Here is a 13,101-nt window from a genome sequence, read left to right as displayed (position 1 = left end):
TCAGCTGCAGTCCCTGAGTGACGCTCTGGACAAACTCAAGGTAAAATTCGCTATGCCAAACATCTTCTAGTAGCGTACGATACCCCAAACCCTGTCTACCCAATGCAAAGGACCCAAGTGCTCAAGTTTGGTCTCCTAACGGGGTGTAGTGCAGTACCGCCTGTTGAGAAACACTAGTATTCTAACTATTCGTTGAAAATAGGGATGCACAATGTGAAAAATTTCGGCCGATACCGATATCCGATATTGATATTGCGGTTTTGGCCGATAACCGATATTAACCGATACCGATGTTTTTTGTTTTTTTAAAAAGAGATGACATTTAATGATAAAATTAGATAAAACAGAGACAAACTAGAAGACAAACAATAAAAAAGTCACCGTCAACGCCAATCTTTTAGAACCGTAACATTGGCGTTAACGTCGGCCCAGTTTTACCCATCGGACCGATGTCCGATGTGTTGAGAAATGTCAAATATCGGCCGATACCGATACATCTGGCCGATACATTGTGCATCCCTAGTTGAAAAGTACCATCATAGTATACCTGTCAAGGCAGGAAATTTGATAGAAGTCAGTCAGTTCACGTCTCTTTCTCTGACGCTCCATTTCCCCTGTTACTCTCTTCCACCCCCACCCTATCCCTTCCCCTCTCTCCCCCCCACTCCAGGGTGAGGTGGCTGAGCATGTCATTGCCAAGCAGCCTGGTGCTCGAGTGCCCTCCGACTTTGCCACTTTCCCCTCCTCTCCCTTCGTCAAGGTAGGTCACACACACACACACACACACACACCAGGCACACACACACACAAACAAGATGGGCATCCATCCTTGAAAAAAAAATATTGTTGTCCTCCTGTTTCGCTTTTTTTAAGCTCACAGACGTTCTTCTTACTCTTGTTTTTTCCATCTTCTTCGTTGTCACTCTTCCTCTCTTGCTCCATCACTCCTTTCTTTTTCTTCTCCTGCCTGTTTCCCTTTTTCCTGTCTTTATCTCCATAACCCTCCTCTCCCTCCGGTCTCTCCTCCTCTCCCTCCTCTTTCCCTCTTCCTTCTCCTCCCTCTCTTCCTCTTTTTCCTCATCCTCATCTCCCCCTGTTCCTCCTCCTCCTCTCTCAATCTCCTCCTCTTTCTCCTCCATTCCCCTGTCCCTCTTCCTCCTTCTCTTCTTCCCCCTCCTCTTCCTCTCTCTCTCTCTTCCTCCTCCTCTCTCTCTCTCCCCATCTCCTCCTCTCTCTCTCTTCCTCCTCTCTCTCTCTCTCTCCCCATCTCCTCCTCCTCTCTCTTTCCCCATCTCCTCCTCCTCTCTCTCTTTCCCCATCTCCTCCTCTCTCTCTCTCTCTCTCTCTTTCTCTCTCTCTCTCCCCATCTCCTCCTCCTCCTCCTCTCTCTCTCTCTCTCCCCCCCATCTCCTCTCTCTCTCTCTCTCTCTCTCTCTCTCTCTCTCTCTCTCTCTCTCTCCCCCTCTCTCCATCTCCACTCCCCCCTCCCCTCCCTCTCCCAGGCTAAGGAGGAGAGGAAGGCTGGCACGGTGCTGGTTGGCAAGGTGTTGATCCCGTGTGCGCGTGGCCAGGAGCGCTCCCACAGCCTCGTCCTATCACAGCAGCAGCTGCAGCAGGTGCACCGCCTCCTCATGACCTAGACCGCACTCCCATTGGTCCACGCTGAGGAGTGACACTCCTATCCTCCAATCAGAGGCACCAACGCACCCTGAAGAGCTCACTGTTATCCAATCCTGACTTTCCCCCAACACTACAACTCAAGGCTTCCACCACAGCTGTCTCAGAAACGCGTTTCTATCCCATCATTTCTCTTAGGCTCAGGAAACAAATCGAGATAATAAACAGGTCTGTGCGATCCAAGCCAAAGAGCTACACAGTGGAACTTTTTCCAATTAAAAATCAAACTTTTCTACACTTTTTACACGTCTCTTCTCAGAATAAACAGGCACTTGAACACAAGTCATGTGTCTGTCTACAGGCTTTTTCAACCGAAACAATGGGGTCACATAAGCAATGTTAGTCAAATCTACACTGTAACCTTTAATAGTATACTTCTTCGCACATTATTGGCTGCTTTTTCATATGCAGTTTTTTTTTTTTTAAAGCTGTACATTAACACCCAGACACACCAACTCAAACAATCACATTTTCCATTCGTCTGTCTTCTGAAATGTTTAGCTTTGATCTTATGCCTGATTTTCACTAAACATAATATTTAGAAAGCGTTTTCTTTTCTTTTTTTTAATGTTGGCATTGGAAGGACAACAATCAGGTTGGGGAGTATTTGTCAGTTTGGAACACAGCACAGTAGAAAAAAAGTGCATCGCACCTGCACCCCATGTCTCCCCAGGTTTGTTTTGTTTTTGTTTCTCTTTGGGAAGTTCTGTTTGATATTTATGTAGTACGAAGTGCAGTGAGGACCAAACCAATGCACCGCTGGCTCCCAATGGTTATTAAATACAGCACTGCCCATTTAAACTGTCATGGGGAGAACACACACACACACACATACACCGTTAAACTGTTGGACAGAGTTAATATAGTATTTGTATGCAACACACACACACACACACACACACACACACACACACACACACACCAGCCTTTGCCTACCTATACATTAGCGAAGACAGGCACATCTGCAAAGTATGAAGTAACAACTGTAGGAACACTTATGTAGGCTCTAACAAGTACTGTCTAAAGATGTATGCAGCCTCCGCTTGATTTCATTATTATTAGTATGGTATAAGTTGTCTGACAACGACTTTGAGAAACAAAATGAATTGCAATAGCCCTTGGGCTCGTGCTGATGTCTGCACGACAGTACTATTAGCTGGTTTGATACATACGCTATGTCGACGCTGTTCTTTTGGATGAAAAAAAAAAAGAAGAAATAAAATGTTTTAAAACACACACTCGTGTGTAGTTTATTTTTGTCGTACTTTGGTTGCATGTCCATTCAGAACTAACTACTTCTGTAAATCTGAAGAGTGGGGGTGGCTACAAAGCTGGTTTGGTTGTAGAGAACCGTTTGCAGTAGCTTTAGTACCATAAGCAGAGATCTATAAAGTAGAAGCACTATTACAGATGTAATTACAACACTAATATTGCTAATGTGACATGACATAGTTACTAAATACTACTGTAGCAATTTAGTGTCTGTGGGCAAGCATACAAATTAAACATTATTCTACATTTTTCACTTTCACCCTTGTCATTGGCAATCCTCCATTTTCTTTCATTCATTCATTCATTCATTCATTCATTCATACAGCAACTTTGAAAGGCCACAGCAAGATAGTGATGCTGCTCTAACTCCATAATGCTTGAAAGGGGTTCTCTCTTGGATGGTACATTTTCGTTGGCCTGCTATACACTCTTTTTATTCGTTCCCCAGACCAGTTTTTTCTTCTGTTTTCCCTATCATCAAGAGCCCCACCACCCATTGACGTGAATGGTAGAATGTTCTCTCTCTAGGTCGTCCTCAGACGAGCCTTCCATCGTTGCTTCCAGTCAACCTGATTCTCCATACATCTTTTCAGTTCGCTGGTACTCTGGCTCCGGCGACCTTCTTGAGTATGTCCACCAATGTTAGTGTGGTGGTTCCCAAAGCACCAGTTTGCTGGCTGACAGTTCTGGGTGCCTTTGGCAATGTCTTGCAAATCTCATTCTCCTTACAGCTATCTTCTCGCTCACGCTTGGTATTCCCTCGTATAGGATTTTGTTGGTTACATGTGCACTCTTACTGATGTTGAGCACTGCACGCAGCATCCTGGTGTAGCACCCATCAAAGGACTTCTCTAGGGTTGGTTTCAGGGTCCATCATTCACTGCCATAGAGGAGGACAGGCTCTACTGTCGCGTAGAAGAAGCTGAGTTTGATTGGACGGGGGAGATTGGAGTTCAAAACACTGGCCATAGCGTTCAGGGCCCTCCACGCAAGTGCCTTCCTCACTTTTAGATCTTGCTCAGTAGAATGTTCTGATTATCACCCAGACGAACACACACACCAGCGGTGACAAGAGTAATATTATACAAAGGAGCTATGATACGGTTCGGCGACGGTTCTGCTACAGCCAATTATAATGTCGAAATGCTTGCATTCTGCTTTTAACAGGCATACTCTGTCGCTTCTATCGCTCTTGCGACACAGTTCAGCGATTCTCTGTCATGTAATCTTGTTGCCACTGGTGTGTTCTCCCGGTAAGAAGTGTTAATGATTTTGGGATTTTATATACAGTGCAGTATATGTATCCATTCTGTTCACCTAGCACAGTTCAGTAAGCCCAGGACAGTTTGGCTACAAATAAAGTCAGATATGGATTTTCATACGAGAGACCACCCCTACCACTGCCAATAGCTTGGAGAGAGTTTCTCATTTGCAGCAACTTTCAAACTGCACGTTTCTTCACACAGGAGACAGGCCCTACCACTGGCAACATTACATTATACTGAGTTGACTAGCTTGTATCCAAAGCTACTGAAGAGTTATTTACGTAGGTACAGGGTATTAGTTACACTCCCTGGAGCAATGTGGGGTTAGGTGCTCAAGGGCACTCATCCATGGATAAATGTGCTAGTAAGGATGGCATTTGAACCTGCAACCCTCTGAAGTAAAGACCAGCACACTAGCCATTGAGCCATGGCTTCCCTGTGGCAACCTTGTGGGGAAAGTTTTTTTCACTGACATCACATCTCCATACACATTATCGTTCCTGACTGTGATCAGGGGCAGGGATCAATGTGGGCTGTATGCTAGGCTACTGCCTGTTATAGCCATCATTTCTAGCACAAAATAGTTCATCATTACAAGCGATTTGCAAAAGAAGTGAGTACTTCACATGTGAAAATAGCAAGGAAAGGTTAGAAAAATATGGTGAATGACAGTTAATGAGTGATAAAATAGGTACAGTATTTTATCATTATTTTTTTCTGTGAGAATTGCTTCTTTGGGCCAGTGTAAATGGTGAGGTGCAGAGAGGTGGAGGGCCGGTCAAAGGGGCATGGCGGGCTGCATCCGGCCCCCCGGGCCTTAGTTTGGGGACCCCTGCATGAGTATATCCACAAGTCTACCACTGCCAACAGTCTGGAATGTGTCTCAAACAATGCATATTTTCACAAGAGGTCATAAAACCACCAACATTGTGGCACGAGTTTTACAGCCATTTCCTCTCTAAATACATTAGCATATTCACACAGGAGAGAAGCCCTACCACTGACTGGTGACGTGCTGAAATTGAGACCTACATATAGCTGCTTGATGTCCCTTAATGAGGTCATGTTTTAAAGAAATACTTAAACCAGTGGTTCTTAACCTTTTTTCTTGAAGCACCCCCTAACTTGTACCCAAGACATGCCGCGCACCCCCAACCCAAACGTCTACACGTGTATAAGCACTAAAAATTGATTTAAGTTAATAATTACAATGATTCTTGCTTTAGACATTAATCAATCTTAAATGACTTTACATTAGCTCCAAAACATGTTTAATTTGGTCTTGATTTGGCCTAATTATAATGTTTGGAAGCAGAATTTTGGTCACAACCTCAACACAAACAAAATCCCGCACACCCCCTGAAATCTCTGGCGCACCCCCAGGGGGTGCCCGCACCCCAGGTTAAGAAACACTGACTTAAACAATGTCAGTAAACTCTGATGAAAACTCAAGTGGTGTCAACATTACTCAACATACACGTGTAAAGTAAAAATGGAAAAAAAAAATCCATATTGCAACAGCTTTCTTTTTTTATTCTAAACAATAGGAGTACTCTGTGTTTGCCTGTTAACAAATTGATTTAAAAAAAATACTTTTAATAGAGGTGTAATATTCTCTGTTTTCATCCATCTGGAGATGAAGGGTTGTAGAATCTGCTACAGAGTCCAACATCGCCGCTTCAAAGTACGTCTCAAAAGGCAAAGGAAGCAGAGCAGAGGCGTAATACTCATAATAATGTACACGTACTACCTAAAGGCCAGCTGTTCACTGACGATCACTGTATCTTTGGAGAAGACAAGAGGGCTGTCAAACCCTCAGTCTCCTTCCTAATGTTATTCGAGATGCCTCCAAGATTGTTCTGCCTGCTCTCGATCTTCAAGACGAGATTCTGAAGACCTTGGTAGATTTGACGATCCTTATCATTGTACTCCTGGCATGAAAGTTGTCAAAGTGTGTGAAAGTCTGTTATCTTTACATTAATAATGACATGGTTTTAGTTATTTTGTCTATGGTAAATAAGAGCTAGAGAAAGACATTGTGTTATGTGTACATATTGTGTATATCAGTATCCTGCATACTATCATTACAATGTATTGATATTCCCAACTTACCTTCACCACGTCGAGGTCATTCACCCAAGCGTCAAGTAGGCCTTCTGCAAAATAGATTTTTGCCGATGTATTACGGATATTATACTGTATTACAGATATTATGGTTCAGAGGTTGGTCGTATTCAGGGCTCTAAACTAATAAATATTAATGAAAAAAAAAAAATCAAATTTGACAATAGGTGTCACAGTTTCAATGAGCAGCATAGTTCCAATACCTACTCTGGCCACCACCCTACATAGAGCACCTTTAAATCGACTCCGTACTGTTGGTGACAGAGCTTTCTTTCCCCTCGCTCTGAAACAGTCTACCTCCCAACATACGCCAAGCACCCACACTGGCTATGTTCAAGAAGCACTTTAAATCCCATCGATTCACAGAGGCATATGGACTTGACAGGAATTTTTTATTTAGTTTTAGTTTTAGTCTCTTGACGAAAATGTAATTTTAGTTTTAGTCACAATTTAGTCATCTAAATCATTTTTGTTTTAGTCTAGTTTTAGTCAACTAAAATTCATACAATTTTACTCGACGAAATCTAAAATACTTCTAGTCAACTAAAATATTACATTAATTTCCTCTTGTCTACACTACTTACTATAAAATTGTCAAACTGAAATACCATTTGGGGAAATCAATTATTAAAATGACATATTGTAGGCCTAATCATAAAATATTGTCAAAAACTGCCAGAGCTTATAAGCCAGTGCGTCCAATATGTAAAAAAAAAAATCATGGCACTCACGACACTCATAAATCTCTGACGATATTTTAGAACGACTTCGGGGGAAAACGGGACTGCACATTATGAAAAAAAAGCCTACTTGTGGGTATACCGGGGTACAGTAGCCAGGTTACTGTATGCAAGCATTACAATGGCACCTGTTGGAAGACCTCTCTCTCTCTCTCTCTCTCTCTCTCTCTCTCTCTCTCTCTCTCTCTCTCTCTCTCTCTCTCGTGCGCGTATTGCAAGCTGTTGCATATTAGCCTATTTGCTTGATGAAAAGTTGTGATGGCATAGCCTACGCGCTCTTGTTGACATGGTTGTGTCCATGGTTGCATGCATTCGCAAGACGTTATTGCAATAATGCATGTCAAAGCGTGGAAGGGCCGTTCACTTCCTATTTCAGTGTCCTTGACTGAAACAAGTCGCAAAACTCCACACTTCCGAATCCTTTGCGATCGGCACTAAAGTTATTCTTATCAGAAGGCTAGAGTGATTCTTATCAGAAGGCAGAAGGCTAGACCCTGAAATTACAAACATTAGCGAACATTGAGAAAAGATCAGACAAGACCGTTGGGTAGCAGGTTCATGAAAGCGTCAGGGAGTGGAGAAGTTCCGCAAAAATAGCCTACATCGTTAGAGAAAGATGTTTGCTACTGTGCGACAGCAACACCACTATTTCATGACTGCATAAACTTCTTCGTCATGGATAAATGGGCAACAATATTTTTTCCAGCCAGGATTGCACTGAAAAGTAGGCTACTGCGTGGTCACGGGTGTGCGGCACTGACGCTGCCTGTCACTGTGCCTGCGTGTGTGTGTGAGGGAGGGGAGGAGACGCGGAGCAGATGAGGGTCGCGACTTGCGAAATAGCAGGAAATTCTTTTTCAATGTTTCAGTGACATATTAACAAAAATGCTTCCTATTGCTTTTCGTCTCCGGTGGTATTGTAGTCACATTTCTATTTTTTTGACGAAAATATGAATCAATATCATTATATTTTTCGTACAAACGCATGCTGTTTTTTCCGTCATCGTTTTATTGTCGTCAGGGGAAAAACAATCTTTAACGATAATTATGACGAAAATATTTCATCACGAAATTAACACTGCCCTGGCCCTTCACCTATTGTACAGTCATCTTAGGTTCCTTGAAAGACGCTATATAAAACCAAGTTATTATTATTTTTATTTTTTTTTTATTATTATTATGCATCATTTCCTGTTTAACGTCTGGTCTTTCAGCATGTAGAGATGTGCCTGTCGGCTGAGTAGTTGTACTCACGGAACAGAGCGTGGTCCTGCTCTTGCAGCCTCTCAGCCTCCTGAGCGTGACGAACTTTGTCATGCTGGGCATGGGCAACATCCTCCTTCATCTGCGCAATGCACTGAGTAGGGGGGGGGGGGGGGGGGGGGGGGGGCAAAGACAACAAGTAGAGAAAAGGAAGTGCTCAGAATGTTTTATTTATTAATTTATTTTGGGTTTTTTTTTGGTGAGAAGATTCAGTATAGTAGATGCACCCTGTATTATACCAGTGAGAGCTATACCATTTTTTTATTCAGTAAGTAAAGCATAGAATATCTAATGGTAATTACTTTAATGACTAATATCACTGTGCTCAGCCATGCCACTGCCATTACAATATAACCCTTTGGACAGTCAAATTACTCTAAACAGTGAATCAAGTCAGTGTAACTTCAACTTAATAATAGCAACATGATAAACACATTCTAGTATGTGTGCAATATTGAGTAACATTGAAGAAATACTGAGAAAATGTTACACTGACCAAAGGGTAAAATGAACACTTTCTTGAATAGGACCAAGGAGTTAATTTTGACTAATGTCAACAGAATTAATACTAGTGGGCTTTTTTTACTGTGTGCAGAGTCATTGGGAATGGATAAGTAGTCTTACGATTTGTGGTGAAAAAAGCCAGAAAGCCAGCTTCTACATATTTAATGTAGCCAGCTTCTGTTTCGTGTGACATACTGTGCTGAAGTGGTCGTTTTGTTTCGAGCAATGGAATGAATGACGATAAAGTCATGTGACATACTGTGTGGAAGTGGTCCCTTGTTTTGAGCAATGGAATTGATGACAACAAAGTCATGTGACATACCGTGCGGAAGTGGTCGTTTTGTTTTGAGCAATGCAATGAATGACAATTAAGTCAAGTGACATACCATGCGGAAGTGGTCGTTTTGTTTTGAGCAATGCAATGAATGACAACAAAGTCATGTGACATACTGTGTGGAAGTGGTCCCTTGTTTTGAGCAATGCAATGAATGATAATAAAGTCAAGTGGCATACCGTACGGAAGTGGTCGTTTTGATTTGAGCAATGCAATGAATGACAACAAAGTCATGTGACGTACTGTGCGGAAGTGGTCGTTTTGTTTTGAGCAATGCAATGAATGACAACAAAGTCATGTGACATACTGTGTGGAAGTGGTCCCTTGTTTTGAGCAATGGAATGAATGACGATAAAGTCATGTGACATACCGTGCGGAAGTGGTGGTTTTGATTTGAGCAATGGAATTGATGACAATAGAGTCATGTGACATACTGTGTGGAAGTGGTCCTTTTGTTTTGAGCAATGGAATTGATGACAACAAAGTCATGTGACATACTGTGCGGAAGTGGTGGTTCTCCTGGTTGACCTTCTCCAGCATGACGGCGTTGTTGTAGATGGCCCTCTCCGTCTTGGCGATCTTCTCCACGTTGGACCTCAGCAGATCCATGTGCTTCCTCCTCATATCCACCAGCTCCACCTTAATCTCCTCCTGAACCAGGCACACAAGTAGGGCGGTCATGGGTAAGCGGTTAGGGCATCCGACTTGTAGCCCAAAGGTTGCCGGTTTGACTCCCAGCCCGCCAGGTTGGTGGGGGGAGTAATGCTCTCCCCCATCCTCCTCCATGACTGAGGTACCCTGAGCATGGTACCGTCCCACCGCACTGCTCCCTTGGGGCGCCATTGAAGGCTGCCCCCTTGCACGGATGAGGCATAAATGCAATTTCGCAGTGTTCACAGTGTGCTGTGTCACGATGACAATGGGAGTTGGAGTTTCCCAATGGGCTTTCACTTTCACTTTCATACTGCCGTTTTCCGCTTGTGCTTGTGGCCTTACCCCTGCCTCCTGGCCCCGCCTCCGTGGAGAAAATAATTACATAAGTTTCCCTGCCGTCAGCTTAGTCACAACAACTTTTGGGGGACTATTTATTCTTCATTCACCATCCAGTTTGCAAATGAGAAAATGACTTTACAATTGAGCTTTTGCAAGAAATTAAAGTGGAAATGAAGCAGTGACCTAATATAGGGGTCTATAACACCAGTAAGATAAGCCAGCAAATATATATATTTTTTTGAAGTCTGAAATTTAAGCCGTTAATAAAAAAATAAAGCACAAACACGTAACGTTTCTGTTAACGTTTCCAGCCAACAGCGGGTGACGTCACGCGAATGGTAGTCTCCTATTCTAATGCTGTTATGATAGTAGTGAATTAAACATTTGGGACTTGCGTGGCTGATTATGAGCTTATTTGCTTAACCCAAATGAAGCAAGAATACGTGTTTTGGTGGGACAGAACAAATATGAGGCATGAAGGCAGACAAGACATCCCATCACATGAACCACAGGTAAACAAGCAGCTTTTTTTTTTGCTAAGGTGACAAGTCGCTAACACATTTTGGTATGAGCCAACATGATCACTATTCATAATCGTGCGATGTCGTGCAATGTTGCAGTTCCCTACCTTCATCTTCCGATGATTTCGCCAACATTTTCCAAGCACCTGAATTAGGCTACTTTGACATCTCCGTGCCCACGTTTATCGGTGTTATCCAGTCAACAATAATCCAAGGCAACAACGCTATTCCAGCCAGTTTGAGGATGCATCCGCGACTTCAATAACATAATAATTTACTACAATAGATGCAGCTACTTTAAGCATGCCATAACTTAATGTAGGCCATGATAGTTTAAGGTGTCATTTCCCGTGGCATCAACTTCAAATCCCCAAAGCTCCTCCAACTCCGAGAGCGAGACGAGAGAGGGGATGGGATAGCCACACACACAGGCTGCGTCCCTTCCCTTCACAAAGCTTTCCAAACTTCCGCCAATTTTGCAAGTTATTTTCTATTACTGAATTGAACCACATAGCCAACTTAAAGACATGGGCTTTCAGATTAGCGTCTAACAATGCAGGAAAAAGACGTTATTGATGACGGTCTGTCACTACAAACCTATGAGATCGAGCAGCCCCAGTCCTGACTCCTGTCCTATGGTGGATGCAATGGGTGGATGGCTGCAGCTATCCCACCATGCTCGTAGCAAAGGCTTTTTGACACAAAGTGATAATGACACTTGGCATTTCTCTTTCATCTGATAGTAGGTATATAACATAGAAAACCCAGGGACAATGTAAAATGAACCCCTCGTCCTTCTTCAATTTTACTGCCACGATTAGAGTCAGTTAGCGCTGTAGTTAGCACACGCTAACGTTAAGTGAATGGAAGGCTACATTAGCCACCAAGTTCTACCATTCGCGTTACGTAGGCGGCGAACATGGCTGCGCCCTTGTGGCGAAACTCGGTAATAACATGTCATTTTTCAGCAAAACTACTTAAAAGTGCAGTTCAATGAACATCCATTCGTTTATGAAAATAAATAAGCCGCCAAAAAATGATAATAGTTGTCAGTGCTTCATTTCCACTTTAAAATACAATGCTGTTGTCAATGATATCATTACAGCGCATTACTTCCTGGTATGAGGCCACAAGCACAAGTGGAGGATGCAAGTCTGCATATTGGAATGCATACAGGGAGAGACTGGCTTGTGACGACCAAGTGTTCATAGCGACGACGTTGCTGCTTCATCCTTCGATATCCGCGCTTCCTATCATTGTGTTAAGCTGAATTCACTAATCGTTGAATTGTTCGGCCACTAATAGGGAACGTGAGTTGGGGTTAAGACTGTCGTGAGACAGGTAAAAGGAAGTGAACAGAGCTGTAGATAGAACAGTTACATCAGAGATTCTTTAAGTATATAGAGATATGCCAATGCAATAGGTTGCTATGGGCACCTAACATGACCAGGTTCCGGTCTGCCTAAAGGGGCGTGTCACAATACTCCTAGCATTGAATAGAACAGTCCTTAGGTCTGCCTAGGTCTGCCTAAAGGGGTATTCCCCCCCCCCCCCACATGCAATAATAGAACCCGGAAACAATGGGCCAATGGAAGGTCCGTGTAGCATTCGTTCTTTTGTTTTTTGATTCAGAACCAAATAACAAAAAACGAAAAAACGGCTGGTTATTTCATTATTTCGTTTTAGTGACAAAATAACGGCAAAGAAAAAAAGCTTGACGTGCTATTTTTAATTTTTTATATTTTCATTTCTCGGCCGTATGTGCCCCGGAAGTCAAAGCTGACCTCGATTAAATAGGTTAAAATCATAACTAAATCCACACTGGATGTTGTCAGAAGAGGTGTTTTGTAACATATATGTGAAATTCACAGTCTATAACAAATCCAAACTGCAATATTTTTTATGAAAATGAAGGCTATCAGTTGAAAGCTTTCATATCTGTCTACCTAACCTGTACGCGCCAGGGTCTGCGCCAGGGCCTGCATGGACTGGCGCCCTCTGTCCATGGTGCTGAAACCGCGGCACCAAAGATTATTTTAGTTCTAACGTCTATGGCGGCACTACTCTTATTTGTGAAGCACATTACAGTTTCATGAAGGGAGACCAAACAAAAGGCTACAACCAAACAATACTGTTGTACCCTTTGCCGACATAAGGCTCCCACATGCACGTCACAAAACAATAATCCACGCGGCGGGACTATTTTGATTATATTCCTTCCAAAAAATGTCAAAATGTCACAAAAATCAGTAATGTGCATTGTCTGTAATTATACCAAACTAAAAAAAAGTATAGCCTACACGTTGAAGATAATCCATGTTACAGAACTTCAACAAAAATGCGAGCCATATGGCACAAATGGCCATCCAAAATGCTGGTTTATAATAAAATAAATTGAGGCAATTGGC

The 13,101-nt window shown here is 42.7% G+C and overlaps 2 protein-coding genes across 2 annotated transcripts in view; one reads left to right on the top strand and one right to left on the bottom strand.

Annotated features, from left to right (window-relative positions):
• The window catches only part of dctn1a (dynactin 1a), a 57,918-nt gene extending 55,959 nt beyond the window's left edge, over nt 1-1,959 (top strand). Inside the window, exons 26-28 of the mRNA XM_063186738.1 lie at nt 1-40; nt 671-760; nt 1,503-1,959. The exon at nt 1-40 is cut by the window's left edge and continues 34 nt beyond it. Coding sequence (XP_063042808.1) covers nt 1-40; nt 671-760; nt 1,503-1,640 — 268 coding nt within the window. The 3' untranslated portion in view covers nt 1,641-1,959. The remainder of the gene's footprint in view (nt 41-670; nt 761-1,502) is intronic.
• A 3,761-nt stretch (nt 1,960-5,720) lies between these two features.
• Nucleotides 5,721-13,101, bottom strand: part of LOC134437421 (filamin-A-interacting protein 1-like) — a 55,033-nt gene continuing 47,652 nt past the window's right edge. The window contains exons 18-21 of the mRNA XM_063186910.1: nt 9,678-9,830; nt 8,333-8,435; nt 6,327-6,370; nt 5,721-6,145 (exon numbers count right to left, since the gene is read on the bottom strand). Coding sequence (XP_063042980.1) covers nt 5,990-6,145; nt 6,327-6,370; nt 8,333-8,435; nt 9,678-9,830 — 456 coding nt within the window. The 3' untranslated portion in view covers nt 5,721-5,989. The remainder of the gene's footprint in view (nt 6,146-6,326; nt 6,371-8,332; nt 8,436-9,677; nt 9,831-13,101) is intronic.

Source organism: Engraulis encrasicolus, chromosome 21 (assembly GCF_034702125.1).
Source record: "Engraulis encrasicolus isolate BLACKSEA-1 chromosome 21, IST_EnEncr_1.0, whole genome shotgun sequence".
NCBI classification, from domain to species: Eukaryota; Metazoa; Chordata; class Actinopteri; order Clupeiformes; family Engraulidae; genus Engraulis; species Engraulis encrasicolus.
The sequence above is the reverse complement of the archived record's forward strand: the minus strand, read 5'-3'. Positions and strand labels throughout refer to the sequence as shown.